The sequence below is a fragment of the Austrofundulus limnaeus genome, unplaced genomic scaffold, assembly GCF_001266775.1.
Source record: "Austrofundulus limnaeus strain Quisiro unplaced genomic scaffold, Austrofundulus_limnaeus-1.0 Scaffold203, whole genome shotgun sequence".
In the NCBI taxonomy this organism is placed as follows: domain Eukaryota; kingdom Metazoa; phylum Chordata; class Actinopteri; order Cyprinodontiformes; family Rivulidae; genus Austrofundulus; species Austrofundulus limnaeus.
In genome coordinates this window covers 356,721-371,317 of record NW_013952605.1, presented here as the reverse complement: position 1 = coordinate 371,317, position 14,597 = coordinate 356,721, and the positions used below count along the sequence as shown (strand labels likewise).

General features: G+C 37.3%; 1 protein-coding gene across 1 annotated transcript in view; it reads left to right on the top strand.

The window, feature by feature from the left end:
- svila (supervillin a) overlaps positions 1–14,597 on the top strand; it is a gene marked incomplete in the record, with an annotated part of 61,379 nt that overhangs the window by 30,543 nt on the left and 16,239 nt on the right. Inside the window, 10 exon segments of the mRNA XM_014018823.1 lie at positions 898–997; positions 4,593–4,725; positions 6,684–6,734; positions 8,311–8,394; positions 8,805–8,861; positions 9,701–9,866; positions 11,246–11,329; positions 12,599–12,685; positions 12,899–13,076; positions 13,186–13,358. Of these exon segments, the coding sequence (XP_013874277.1) occupies positions 898–997; positions 4,593–4,725; positions 6,684–6,734; positions 8,311–8,394; positions 8,805–8,861; positions 9,701–9,866; positions 11,246–11,329; positions 12,599–12,685; positions 12,899–13,076; positions 13,186–13,358 (1,113 nt within the window).

Here is a 14,597-nt window from a genome sequence, read left to right as displayed (position 1 = left end):
GAAGTCAGAGCAGGCAGAACCAGAAAATGGGAAATTTTATTATCTGAGAATTATTTTGTGCATTAAATTGAGTGAACATGGTCTGGATAGCCCACAGACATACCATAAAAATTTCTAGGACTCATAATTGGTCTCCTTTAAATAAGCTAAACCAAGATAGTAAACATTGMACCTGCTAAAACTGTCAATTTGTGTTTATTTATAAAATGATAGTCTGTGATAACTTGATGTAAACAGGCRTTTTTGCATTGTTTTCATCTTAAATATCATAATCTGATTAGCATGCTAACTGGCTAAACAGTTGGTTAACATTTGTACAACATTTAGTAAATTCATAAATTTATGTTTGTTACCTTTTCAAAAAAAATTTTTCTTTTGTTTTCTAAAAGCCCTGTCACACTAAAATGTTTTAAACAATTTATATAAAGTTTGTCCAACACTAAAGTTGTCTAAATAGTAGATGGAATAAAAAAAAACTGGAAAGTTCTTTTATACATATACATACTGTAATGCTAGCTRTTAGATCAAATATAGAGCAAATATGAGTAAAATAGTCCTAACTACATTTTCACAAGTCGTCTTAAATGTTATCATGTGACAGGACCTTAAAACTGCATTTTCTCTTTGAGTGGCTTAAAAATGACACTTTATTGAGAAAAATACTTTGAATAATCCAGTTTAGTCCATCATTGTATTTGATATTTATGTATTTTCTTTTCATGGACTAACTATTGTCCTGAAACACAGAGTATGAGAGGAGAATTATTGTTTTTAATCTAATTTATTCAAGCTGTTCTTCAGCAGAGCATCTACTCCATACTGACATTTTGACACTTACAGTAGGTCATTTCTTAACGTCATTGATTTAGTTTAGTGTCTGTCTGCTTGCTGTTACAGAGATGCCAGCGGGAGCACTCACAGTCGGCTCAGTTCAGCTTGATAATGAAGAAGAGCTGAGTAAGATGATGCTTGCCCGACACATGTCAATAAAAGACAGGTGAGGGCTTTGCTTTTAAGAATGCTGTGAATGTTCTGTATAGAGCCTGTGCAGCTTATAGCTGTTGTATTTGACTGCAGTGGTCCCTGTGTTCTTCTCTTTAACTGAGTGCTGCTGTCATGTGAAATCACCGGCTCAACTCACCTGCATCACCAGATCCTAAGAATCTATCTGGAAACWTTTAGAATGGCCCAGTGAAAAGAGTCACACCTGTGCCGAGTCGAGCTCATGGAAAAAAGGCTTTAATGAGAGAAATGTTTGTTTGTACTCATGCTGTACAACAGTGTTTCCCAAAGTTGGGGTCCTGAAAATATTTTCTGAATTAATGACATTTTTGCCTTAGTTGTTACAAAGGAGTCAGGTTTAGTGTATTTAAAATGAATAAATGTAGTATAAAAATATTGTTACTATGCCCATTTTTAGTTGACCTGATACAAATGTTTATCATCCAAAAATAGTTGGGGGCACAGGTCTCTGCTACTGTTATTTTATGGATCAAAAACTGAAAAGCTTGGGAACCACTGCACTTTGGTTCCCAAAGTTGGGCTTGGGACCCAATAATGGGTCATGAAGCACCTTGGATAATCTCCAGAAATCATTTTAAAGGGTAAAAAAATAATTGCTGATGTAATATTTTCCCTACAACTATTACAAAAACACACAAAAGAAAGTTTAAAGAAGTATTTATATTTGTGTACAAGCTGTTTATAGATTGTCAAAAAGCCTGTGTTTTTTTAGGCATATTAACAAAGTTTGTGTACTCAGACCAGTAATATTTGGGGTCACAAGTTTTCGCCATGGATATTTTGTGGGTCAGAAGATAAAAAGTTTGGGAACCACTGCTGTACAATATGCGGGACAAAGTGTAACTAACTCTCCCTTGTGAAACTAAGCCCACCCCAAAGCAGAATTGAAAAATGCCAACAAAGTGGGCGGGGCCTGAAATGTGGGGATTAGCAAGGAGATGTGGCCAGGATGAGAGAACATGACAGCTAGCTTAATTTGACAAGCTAACATTKATGAATGTTCTAAAGAAATTATTTTAAAAAAGTAAAAGTTTCATGACATACATGCAAACTTCGCTGTTACAAACTAACTATTCAGTGAACTCCTCCTGTTCAAAAATGACTTGGGTCCAAAACAGAGCAGAAAATTTTTTATTTCTCTTTGATTCAACGTTTCATTCAGAATAAACATGACAGCTCAGTCAGACGTGTGTTCTCTCCCACTGATCATTCAGGACACGAGGCTCTTTACCTCAGCCTCGGCTGAGCTCTGTCCGTTCCACACCACCCTGGATGGACAGAGGTGACGTGGACCTGAAAAGTCCCTGCGCTGCCGAGGCTCTGTTTCAGCGAATTCTCGAGTCACAAACAGTTTTATATAAATCTCATGTCACATTGGTTTTAACGTCCCAGCCTGTTGGAAAGAAAGAGCATCAATAACAATCTGAATTGATCGATGACATAATGGAGCTACGTGGTGGTTTGTATTGATGGGTGTTTGCTGTTAGATGTGCTTTTTGTTACATTTCACTCACCCTTTGGCCACATCAGGACTATTCCAGATCACTTTTACTTTTAGAGCATTTTGCTGAAGGCAGGAAGTGTGAGTCTCTTTATTTCATTCAGAGACATGGTCCTTTCTGTTTGAAGACAAAAAGCTAAAGCCTCCTGGTGTGTTTGTAATTAGAATTGTTCAGTGTGTTCTTGGTCAGTAAAATGAGGTTTTTTAAAGCTATTTTTGGGGGATCCACTTAAGATAAAGTCAAATGTACTGTTGTAAAATAAACTGAAAATTAAACATTCCTTTCTGTGCTTGTCAGGTTGGATAAGTTACCAAAACTAATTTAACAGGAGCAAATGTATTTCTCCACCCACACTGTSCTTTTTTATGTCCCTTCTTTAGCTTCACAAGGTCATGTGACTCACAACATAAGCTTGTTCTTTTTTACAAAAATATAAAACGTGCAGGTCCACAAATATCTGACATGCATTTGTGCACAATAATAAAATCTGAAGGAAGAAATCAGTTGTGTCCACAGAGACAACAGGACATAAGCAAACTTCTGATGTAACCACGAAAACTGAAAGATTTTAAATGTTTTCTGTTTGCAAGGAGAATAACGGTAAGAATTTGTCAATGTGCATCAAGTTTTCCTCAGTCTAAAGATTATTTAGAACCATGTTTTCGATTTAATTTGATTCAGATTAATACTTTTTTGTGGTCACTGAATAACTGATCTGTATCAGCTTTACAAGCATTTGAAGCTCTAAATAAAAACATTAACAATTAGAAAACATGTTTAACAAATCACTTCCCTAAATAAATATTCTTCAGACACATTGATTTATTGTGATTTTTTATAAATTAGTAGCTACTAAAATGATCAAAGTAAACTATTAGCATCATCAGAAAGTTAAAATATTTTGATTTTAGTAGAGTAATAAGAACAGAATTCCTTCATGGAGGATAAAATCTACAAAAAAGCAGGAATTCTGACCACTACACTAAAGAGGATCCAGTTCTACAAGCTTCACTGGAAGCTACATTTTACACCCTCTGTCTTCGGGCACACTTGTGATGTTAGGAGGTCAGTGGACCAAATTGTCAGGCTGATAAAGCTCGAATTAGTCGAAAGTCGAATTATTTTCTTTATTTTCTTTCTTCGTTTTTCCAAAATTGGGAGGATCCTGATCCACCCAACTCCCCAAGAATTTCACCAGAGGCTACTCCTGCAGTTTGTATTTGCACATAACCATATATTAGTAAATTTATGCATAATGCAAAATTGAAAAACATGTAAGATTATAAACTGTTGTTTGCATGCATGTCTATAAATGTTTTCTGATTATTGTTTTAAGGTTTTACAGCAGCTCTTTCTTCAGACAGTTTAAAAATTCATACAAGTCTTAAATCTGTTTAAAGCAGGGGTGCCCAAACATTTTGCCTGAGAGGGCCAAGATTAAAAATCATTTTCCCTGAAAGGGCCAAAATTAAACTCAGTCTGAGGTTGACGGGCCAAACACAATAATATAATACATGAAATGCAAATACTTCAAGTAAAGTTGTATTTTTTATGATTAAGCTAGCAGCCAGTGCGGTTGCCCTCATTTTTTGTTTGTTTTTTTTTCAGCCCATGGACATGGAGAAAATTCAACGTTTGCTTGGCAGCAAAGGCTCATGGGACTTTTCATAATTTAAAATTTGAGTACCCGGTATTTGCGGTCTTAAATAAGGTGTGGAAATCTAGGTATGGACTTAAATCTAATATAAATGTCTCTTGAAGTTACTTGTATTTTAAGTTTAATCTTAACATATTTCAAGGATAAAGTACCACCATGAGTTAGGACYATCTGACTACAGCTCCTTGTACCTATAGTTGGACCAATGGTTGAAAAGATTAAGTGTAAATATAGTATATCTACATAAAACTGGAGATTACAATCTAGGAACCAGGACTACTTCTAGTGGGCCAAATCAAATGGCTTGGCGGGCCAAATTTGGCCCACGGGCCCCACTTTGGGCACCTCTGGTTTAAAGTACTCTTCTTAGTTTTCCTGAGCTAAGCCTCCGATGTTTTCYCTTTTATTAGGGTTGCCTTGTTAAAGAAGAGCGGCGAGCAAGACTGGAGGAACAGGATCAGTAAGCAGCAGGATGTGGTGAAAGTTGCAGAGGGCGACCAGGACGCTAACTTCTGGGAGGCAGAGCAGAAGTTCAAGAAGAAGGTAACAACCTCACTGCTGACTTAACAGTTCAACAGAGCAGCCTGAGACCAGCTCGTGTTGCAGGGACTGTATGCTTCATGTGTAAGATGAGGACTAAAAATGACCTCTGTGACAGAAACATCCAAACTGTAGCTCAGTCACTKCAGGCGTGACACTTTTAAAACAAGTCCAGAATTTTTCTAATTCATCTGCAGCAGCAACAACACTGGGATTACGTTTTCTCTTTGAATGTTAGTCAGATCGACAATAAGCTTTTCTTAGACCAACGCCTAAATCGAAACATTTATTGATCTTTTATCTTTGAATTAAAGTAAAATCAGAGATAGAACGCATCTGTGGTAACAGTTTGTCTAAACAGAGAGGTTGTGTATTGTCCATGTTGGTGTCCTTTCATCTGTCTGTCTTCTTCTCTGGTTTAGAAAAAACTTACGTATTTTTGTTGTTGGACAACGGAGCCTGTGGGGGGACACGGGGGGAGATTTTAATTTTTTTTCTTTTGCATTACCTCGCAATATTGTTTTACGTTCCTACGCACAAAGTTTAATGTTTTGTAAATCAGACTTGTATTTTGAAATATCTGGTTACCAAAACAAGATGTGTTGTCACAAGTTTGGGAATATTGTGTGGCTGCATATTACACACCTCCACGCGTGGCTGGTATATATTCATTTCAAAGCTGAATTAAAGTAGTAGGCTAACTCCTGTTTAATGGTGAGCATGTGAAATTGTTAAACAAATAAGCAACAGTGATAAATTACTTTTGCGAGGGAACGCAAAAAGTATTGCGAGGTAACACAATAGTAATGTGTGGAAATGCAAGAGAAAAATCCCCCATGTCTCCTCGTGGGCTCCATAGTTGGACAATGTCAAGTTTTGTGCAGTCCTGGCAGTAAACACAGTAGTATTTAAGTTATGAAACACTTCCTATGAAATAAAAAGTGAATTTTCAAAATGGAAAAAGTTGAGGAATATATATGAAGTTTTAGGTTTATTTTTAAATTAAGACTCTCATGAGGTTGTATATGAAGTTCATCAAGAATTACAATCATGTTTTTATTTTATTGTAAGTTCAATTTACACTTTAGTTTTAAGTTTATACCATACAGATTAAAAAATATATATGTTGAAGCATTAATGAAAACCATGAAGCTTTATTTTGTTAAACCTATTATTATACCAGAGTTAGTTCAGTGTAAAATTATTTTTTTATTTTAAAATTCCAACACTGTCATGTAAATAATATAATATAATCTGTGTTGCTTTGTTTGGCTTCAACCTTTTGTTCTGCTCAGCTGCGTTTCATGTAATCTTTCACTGTCATGTTTGTTTGCATGTTCTTCACCTGATGATAAATAAACCAAGTTTCTGTTTTTCCCTGCATGTTTTTGTGTCATTGTGTTTTAAAGGGAGGTTTCAGGATGGGCACAGTACACATCCCTTTCTGTTTACATATTTTTAACAGCTCATTTGCAGCTACAGTTTTGGTCCCAGCTGTTTAACAAAGTTTGTTTTATTTCTCTAAGCAGTTCTGCTCGCAGACACTTAAAATATGAGTTCATTTCAAAACCGCTGGCTTTATTAGCTTTGCTTGCGAGTATTCAGACATTTTCATAAGGAGGATCAGAACGTAATCAGTGGAGTTTAAAAGCGGGTCAAAAGGAAGTACAGACTTGTTTTTATCCTCCCTTTCATTTCAGCCAGTAGATAATTCAGCATGTTTCCTGTTATAGAACAAAGACATGTAGACAGACCGAATGAGTGGAATAAAGATTCAAAYGCTTTCAGGCGTTGTGTGAGAATGAAGCAGCATTTTAAAGTTTGTCACACAGATTTGACATTTATCCAAACTTGAGTTAATACAATGCTCAGCAGGTCAGACTTTGTGTTTTTGGTCTGATCCACTGCTGGAAGGTCAKTGCCTTCAGAACATGTCCCTTCTCTTGACTGCTTGTCTGTAGGATGATGAAGCACTGATGATCGATGACTTTGCTGAGTCGGATCAGCTCTGGGTAAGGCCAGTGAGTAAGCCCCGCCTCTCACAAACACAGTGGTGTTGGTCAGCTGGGACTCTAACACGCGGTTTGATAAAAGCATCAATCTAGCTCTGTGTGCTCATGTGGTGGTGGGACATTTTGGTTTGGTTGTGGGGGTGTGGGAAGTCATTTTGTTTCTACTTGTCATGTAACAATTGCTTACCCAGTGTCTATTTGTGTCTATTTGTTGCAAGAATTTCTTTAGTGTCGCCAACCCCTCACTAAGAAAAATAGCTAATAGATTTCCTTAAAGTCTCTAGAAATTGTTMAATTACATCACCTACTCTGCAGAGTTGGCCATGTGCATAGAAATTGTAATAAATGCTGAGGGAAAGAGGAACATGAGAGAAATTAAAGTTAAAAAAATAGCCTAAATTTACTTAGAACAACAAACTTTCTTCTGTTTGTTTCCTTTTTGTCTCATCTCAATGCTTCTCCTTCAGGATCAGATTCTGGGACTGACAAAATTTCCCCAAAAGAGACACTTTTCATATTTGAGTGCAGTGATTTATTAAAGGAAAAAATAAAAATTGCTAGGGGTTCAACAGTACATGTATCTTTATCGAATCGCTCAATACAGTGATTTAAGTTCAACACGTGTATGGAACAATAAAGATTTTTAAAATTTATTTTATCAGTTTGTCTTCTGAAGATGCTCTGTGTTGAAGGATCAGTGGATCTGTGTTCAACTACTCAGCCTAGGCTGCATTGTCGACTGCAGATCCACCGAGAAACTTACTGTTTCAGCAACATTTTAGGTTAAACAATTGTTTATGTTTTCAATAAATTGCAAATTAAGAAGGGCCACAGACATTTCTCTTTTTTGTGTTGAAGAAATATGAGACTAAAGTATCRAACCGAACCGTGAATTTTCTTTATTGTTGCACCCCTAATACTTRTATATAAGTTRGGAATCAGACATTAGCAGCTTGGAGGGGTGCTGCGAGTGTCCAAAGCTCAATGAGAAGAATAAGAGCAATACAATGTTTTAGTCTCCAAAAATTCTCCAACCAAACTGGAACATTTGCAGATTTTTCACTTGTTGTATCCAAATATACAGGAGAACGACACGGTTTATATTCTGACCCATGCTTGAGATTGATTCACTTATTTTTAGCCTTTTGACTATTTTGATTCATTTGTTCACAGGTTTTATGTTTTCTAAAGAAATAAACTTTAATTCTTATGTTGTAATAAGTGAGTTAAACTTAGTCCAGGGTCCAAATCTTGTTCTAAAATTCTGTGTTATCTAGTCAATTGCCATATTTTTTATTTAAAACAGAATGACTAGAGGTTGGAAAGAGTCTTGTGAATCCTAAGCAACCTAAAACAAAAACCAGTTTTGTCTGATTTTAAAGTCAGATTTAAAAAAAAAAAAAGTCTCTTCATATTGTGTATGTAGATTTCTGAATCCAACCGTATGTAACCTGACTAAAGCCTGGAACATGTTTACTGTGATGATATTTTTACAAACCCACCCATGTTTGTCCTGCTACATTCTCGATGCTGATCTCGTGTGTTTGAGTGTTTCTTCTCTTTGTGGCTTTTCTAGGATCCTATGTTTGCTGCTACTTTCTCCCCTCCTCCACCTGAACTTCCTTTCCATCTTCCTTCCCTTGATGGCGCAGCTGGCCAGGTAGGAGTGTGTACCAGTTCCTGTCTGCATGGCCTGCTTGCTTGCCTACCCACATACTTCATTAAATCAATTAAAATCATTCAGCACATTTTGAAGCCAGCTTTTGAACTTACATCAGCTCTTTGACTTTAAAGGCCCTGTTCTGAGATTAAGCTGATTCTTCGTGGTTAATTAACTTGACTCCCCTCCCAGGTTTACTGCTTTCACAGCTTCCTGGCAAATGTTTGTGGCAGAATCACTTAAAGATCACTGCTGCTTTGTTTATCACAGACACCTTGCTTCTGTTATATCCAGCTTCCTGTTTCWTGTACTTGTTGTTCAGAGCATGGCCACTTTGTTTCATATTTTCATCCTCATTTCCTAATTTCATCCTTTCCTACCTTTCCTTATCCATCGTTCTGGTTGTGAAGGCCACCAAATCTCCCAGGGCCTTTCAGGTGGATCAGAGGCACCCGTGGAGACGGAAGGTGACCCTGTCAAGCTTTGTCTCATCACACTCATCCTGTTCTCTGCTGGCAACACTGACTCACTCAGCAGTGGAACTTCATATGAAATCTGTACTATCGCTTATTTTTTAAACTGATCTGCTAAAGTCATATTACTCTCATTTTAACATCATAACTAACCTCAAAAGACTGTTTGCTTTGCCACTTTCTGTAAAATCCCATATTGAGCCCACTGTTTGTTAAAATAATGTTTATCACTATTTTTGTTAAATTGTTGGACGGATTTCAATGGTGGAGCACATACAGCAGCTTTAAAAAATAAACCAATACGATGCCACTGAGTTGTAAGAAAATTCGTATTCAATAAACTGAAGTCTATATTAAAAACACCATTGTTAAATAAAATGATTTGTAGAAGGAATCAAACCATACAACACCAGAATTCTTGATCTGAGTGAGGTTTATTGTCACCCAAGCTGACAGGAAACAAACACTGGCGAAAAACCAGGAAGTTCATCAATTTATACAKGTTCTTCAATGCCTGCGTTCGCCCCCTACTGACCTACAGCTGAATCACAGGCATTCARACAAAATYCTCAGCTAATGTYATCACAACGTTTAATTATGTGTTGTTATATAATTCGAACATGTAACTAATCTATATCAATCAAAACATAATAGATTAAACATTGTCATCATTACAAAAAGGAAAACCTAAAAATATAGTGTTGTGCTTTKAACATCAGTACTAACCTCTAATAACTATAAATTTCTTCAGAGTGATGCAGTGTAGTGTTGATTCTTTTAATTGGCCCTAATAGCTGTCATCAGAATTGAGTTAAATGTTCTTGTTTTCTCAGAGAACCACAGAGGTTGAGATGGACAGCCAGAGCACGGAGACACACATGTCCATCCAGGACAGGAAGCAGCTCATCGTGGCTCAGGAGGAAGCCTGGAAGACCAAAGGTCACGGAGCCGCCAACGACTCCACCCAGTTCACTGTGGCAGCACGCATGGTGAAGAAAGGTCAGAGGAACACACGTTCTGTAGCTCAGGGTTGTTAAAAGTGAAAATTGAGTCATATTTCAGTCTCGGCTCAAATGCTTTAAAGTTGAGAAAAATATGTCTGCACCAGTTTTCCTGTTCCAAAGGTGCAATCATAGATACTTTACAGATCATATTTAACCTGAGAAATTATCCATAAAATGAGGGGGCTTTTATTATACATGAGTGTAAATTTTGACCGACTTTTCAAGTGGACTACCACAATAAGTTTCAATATTTTCTTATGACTGAAATATTGTAGCCTGGCCCTTGCCTTCCTACGCAGCTCTGCTCAATTCTAGTTTTCCTTCTCTGCTCCGTCTGGGACTTCTCCCATWGAGAWGGRTTTCGCTGGCAGATTTTTAGCCGAGCCAATCAGAGAACAGAACRTTGATTTTCTGCGCAGTGTCTGCTTGTAGTTTATTTTACCTGGGCCAATCAGCAAACAGAAGGCGGAGTTTTGAACGACGTTGATTTTCTGCGCAGTGTCTGCTAGTTAGCTAGCAATGTCAGTGGAGGAAGTGAATGAAGCCAGTCTGTGTTGATAAGGCTTCCAAATTAAAATAAATTTATCTGACAAAGCAGCAGCTCTCATTTACAGTCGTCTCGTTCAGCTCRGTACTTCTCTCCTCTCATTAGGGTTGTTTACAGCACACACGATTTCTGGTTAGCTTCTTAGCTTAGCCTCCTTCACAGCGACACACACATGCTTCAGCAGAGGCCACGCCTCCTGCAAGAATTGCTTCTCTATAGCAGCGAGTCCAGACCCTCTGTACGAAGCAAAGTAAAGGACAGGGTCTGGTTTAAACTAGGCTAGAAATATTGTGTTGCGAAGAATAAATCATCATTTCTCTCCTGCCGTACGTTGCGCTAAGCGAATCATATAAACAGCAGTAGTTATTTTTTTCACACCTGAGTCGGAGGAGGAAGAACTGGGTTTTTTAAATTAATTAATAAATTAATTAATTAATTAATTAATTAGTTTTTTTGGGGTGGGGGTGAAAAAAATGTAGATGTTGGTTAGGGCTGCCACGATTAATCGATTAATCGACAACTAATCGATTATTAAAATAATCGTTTGTGGCAGCCCTAATGTTGGTTGCACGTTTGCTTGTTTTTTCAGTGACATGCATAGCAAGAAGCACGAGCTGCTCCTACCATCATACATATGGCAACTATCAGACCTTCATATTATCAGCAACATWAAAGATTAATGTTTTTAACCAATGTTGTCCATAAGTTTGCCACTGAATATATAATTTTCTACATCACCCACTAAGACTTCAACAATAAACATCAGAGCCGTTTGCTTCTTCTTGTATATTTGTTTTGATATTTTGAACGTGTTTGTGTTTCTACAGGACTTGCCTCTCCCTCTGCTGTGCACTCTAATGTGCTGACCAAACCTAAACACAGCAGTCTTCCTGTATCCAAACCACAGGAAGGTCAGTTGAACTGATTTTAAAGTTTTCACCTTGTGCTCATTACACTGTTGGCCCCTGGTTATCTGTTATGTAATGCTGATGTCCTGTGGTGTCCTTTAGTTCATTCAGTGGAAATAATGGAAAGTTCACTTTCTGCTCCTTTAAAGAGTCGTACCCAATAACATGACTAGTTACACCCTCGACTGTCAACAGACACATTTTCCAAAATGCGTATAAAACTATAAATTGTAAATATGCTAAAATACATTGTATCATCATCAAGTTTAGTTATAAAGCACATTTTAAAAACAAGTTATCAACAAATTGCTGAACACAAGGCAAAAATCAATATAAAAGCAAACAACGTACTTAAAAGCAAAAAAGATAAAAACACCTACAATAAATACAAAACTCACAATTAATCAAAAATCTGAGAGGAACATGTGTGTTTTTAAAAGAGATTTAATAACAGGAAGTGATGAGGCCTGGGGGGGCAGATCGTTCCAAAGCTTGGGAACCATGACTGAAAAAGACTGATGTCCTCTCAGCTTCACCCTGGTTTTAGGAACGACCAAAAGCAGCTGATCAGAGGATCTCAGTGCCCGAGAAGGACTGTACAGTTGAAGTAGATCAGCAAGATAGCAGGGCGCAAGGCCATGTTGGCATTTATAGGTGAGCAGGAGAATTTTAAAATCTATTCTATAACACACAGGGAGCCAGTGAAGGGAGGATAAGACCRGTGAAATATGCTCAAACCTGCAAGTTCCTGTTACAAGCTGAGCTGCAGCGTTCTGAACAAGCTGAAGAGTGAAACTGAGACCTTTGGATGAGTCAAGGGGAAACAAGTTACTCGTGTTCTTCAAACAGGGCTTGAACCTGAAGCCTAATCTATAATGTCTTTAAACTGGTGTAACTATAAACAGTTTGCACAAAAAAAATCTTAAATTAGTTGTTGTCTTGGCCTATTTAAAATATATATTATTGGAAGGAAGATGTTTAGAACTGCTTTCAGACTAATTTAATCCTACAACCCCAATTCCAATAAAGTTGGGACATCGTGTAAAACTATATAAAAGAAGAATAGAATGATTTGCTAAACCTTATATTTAACTGAATACATGACAAAGACAAGATATTTAATGTTCAAATGGATAAACTTTGTGTTTTGCAAATATTCAGTCATTTTGAATTTGATGCCTGCAACATGTTCCCAAAAAAAAGAAGAAGCTGGTACAGGGGCAACAAAAGAAAAAGCATTTAAAAAGTTAAGTGTTTGTTGTGTTTGTTCAGAGATCAAAGTTGTGTCAGATCTGAACCTGGAGTCGGACAGAAACCTGGACAAGCTGGAGACGTTCCTGGACAAACTGAACAGTAAAGGTGAGCCCAACACAAGACGTTGGTCCAACCTGCTGGTTTCTAATTGAGGGATCAAGAAAATAAAATTTGAGATGCAGTCAGGACGTCAAGTATAATTTTCTGCAGGTTTTATCAGTTTAAAACTGTTGGTTAATGTTGTTTTGTTGATTTTATTTATACTGCGTGAAAAAAGACGAAATACACAGCAACGTATTATGTTTCGTTCATGTTTAGTGTCTGGACTACCTGAAGCTACCGTCACTGTGACGCAGAAGAAAGTAAAGGAAGTGATGAGCCTTGAAGATGAAACCTTCTCCAGGTTTTATCGCCCWGTGGAGGATCTCACTGGAAACGCCACCAAGATGGAAATAGACGATGACTTTGATGCCATTTTTGACCCTCAGGTGCCAAAGTAAGTTCTCAGCGTTAGTGTTCCTGGTTAAAAATAACAAGAAGAAAAACTTTTAAGCCATGAGTGTGAAACTTGTTCCTGATAACCATCACCCTTGGCCTTCATGCAGGCTGACCTCTGCCATGGTGCAGCACAGGCTGGCGGTGCGACCCACACGCAACGTCCAGTCCTCCAGAAACCCTCTGAAGAAGCTGGCCGCCAGGGAGGACATCAGGCAGGAGTACACAGAGCAGAGGCTCAACGTCGGCCTGCTGGAGAGCAAAAGGATGAAGGCTGAAAAGGGTGAGTGAGGCTGATGCTCACAAAATATGATTGCTTTAAAGTTTTTATGCTGATAATGGAAAAAGCAATTGAGAACATCTATTTCTAGAAATCCCACCATCTGCATGACTAATTACTTGAACTGAGTCCAGATTAATACTTTAATAATTGCGTGTGAGGCTCTTTATTCAAATCTGCAGCCATTTAAAGTGTTAAGGACCTAAAAACTATATATTTTGCACAAATCTGTTTTTGAGACTTGCTTTTTTCATTTGTGTCACTTTTTTATTGACAGAGTTGTTTGTAACCACTGCAGATCATCAACCTCAGATACAAMATCAAAAACCATAAACGGTTGATATCTGATTGTTTTAATGTAAACTGGAATAAACTCCAGTGTTTAAAACTGTCTTGAAACCCTGGTGGTGTTTCCAAGCTGCATCATGAAGTTCCATCATCTCCTCTGACAGAACAAACAAACATCATGTTGGTTCTGTATTTGTTGCAGATATAGATTAGTGTGGAAGCCAAATTTGTTCAGATGTTTAGGTTCATAAATAAGTGTGATTTGTGTGCTTTTGTATAAAGTTTATTTTATTTAAATTAAGAAGGTAGTAAATAGGCAATTTCATTTAATAAGTTAATCTAAAAACCCATTTCATTGTATATGATGATTTAAATTTTTATTCTGTAAAGAAGATCCTTGTTTAGGTAAATTTATGTTAAAACAGTAAATAGGTTACTGTCACTTTAAGAGAAGCACTGCTAYGGTGGTAATATGGTGTTGGAACCAGTAGCTCTTCAGTTGAGGCTTGTGGAGCACCGAGCTATAGGTTGTTTTTTTGTTGTTGTTGTTTTTTTATTTTTTTTATCGTAGCAAAGTTTATTCAGAGGAAAGCTTGTTTGTGACTACTCCTGTAAGAAAACAGTAACTGTGGAATAATTTTTTTGTGTCTTTTAAGGAGTCAAGTGAAAGAGTTTACCTKAGTTTTACTTGTGCAGGTTCATGTCAAAGGTAAAGAAGCCTCAAACGTAACATTTAAGATTGGCTGATTTGTTAAAATATCAACCATCAGACATGGGAACCCATTGTAGTTTATTTTTTTTATGTTTTTAAGGATAGTTTTCCAATTTATGTAGCCATATTAACATCCATCCATCCATTTTCTTCCGCCTATCCTGGGTTTTCCTCGGGGCCTCCTCCCGGTGGGACGTGCCCGGAATACCTCACCAGGGAGGCGTCCAGGAGGCATCCTTACC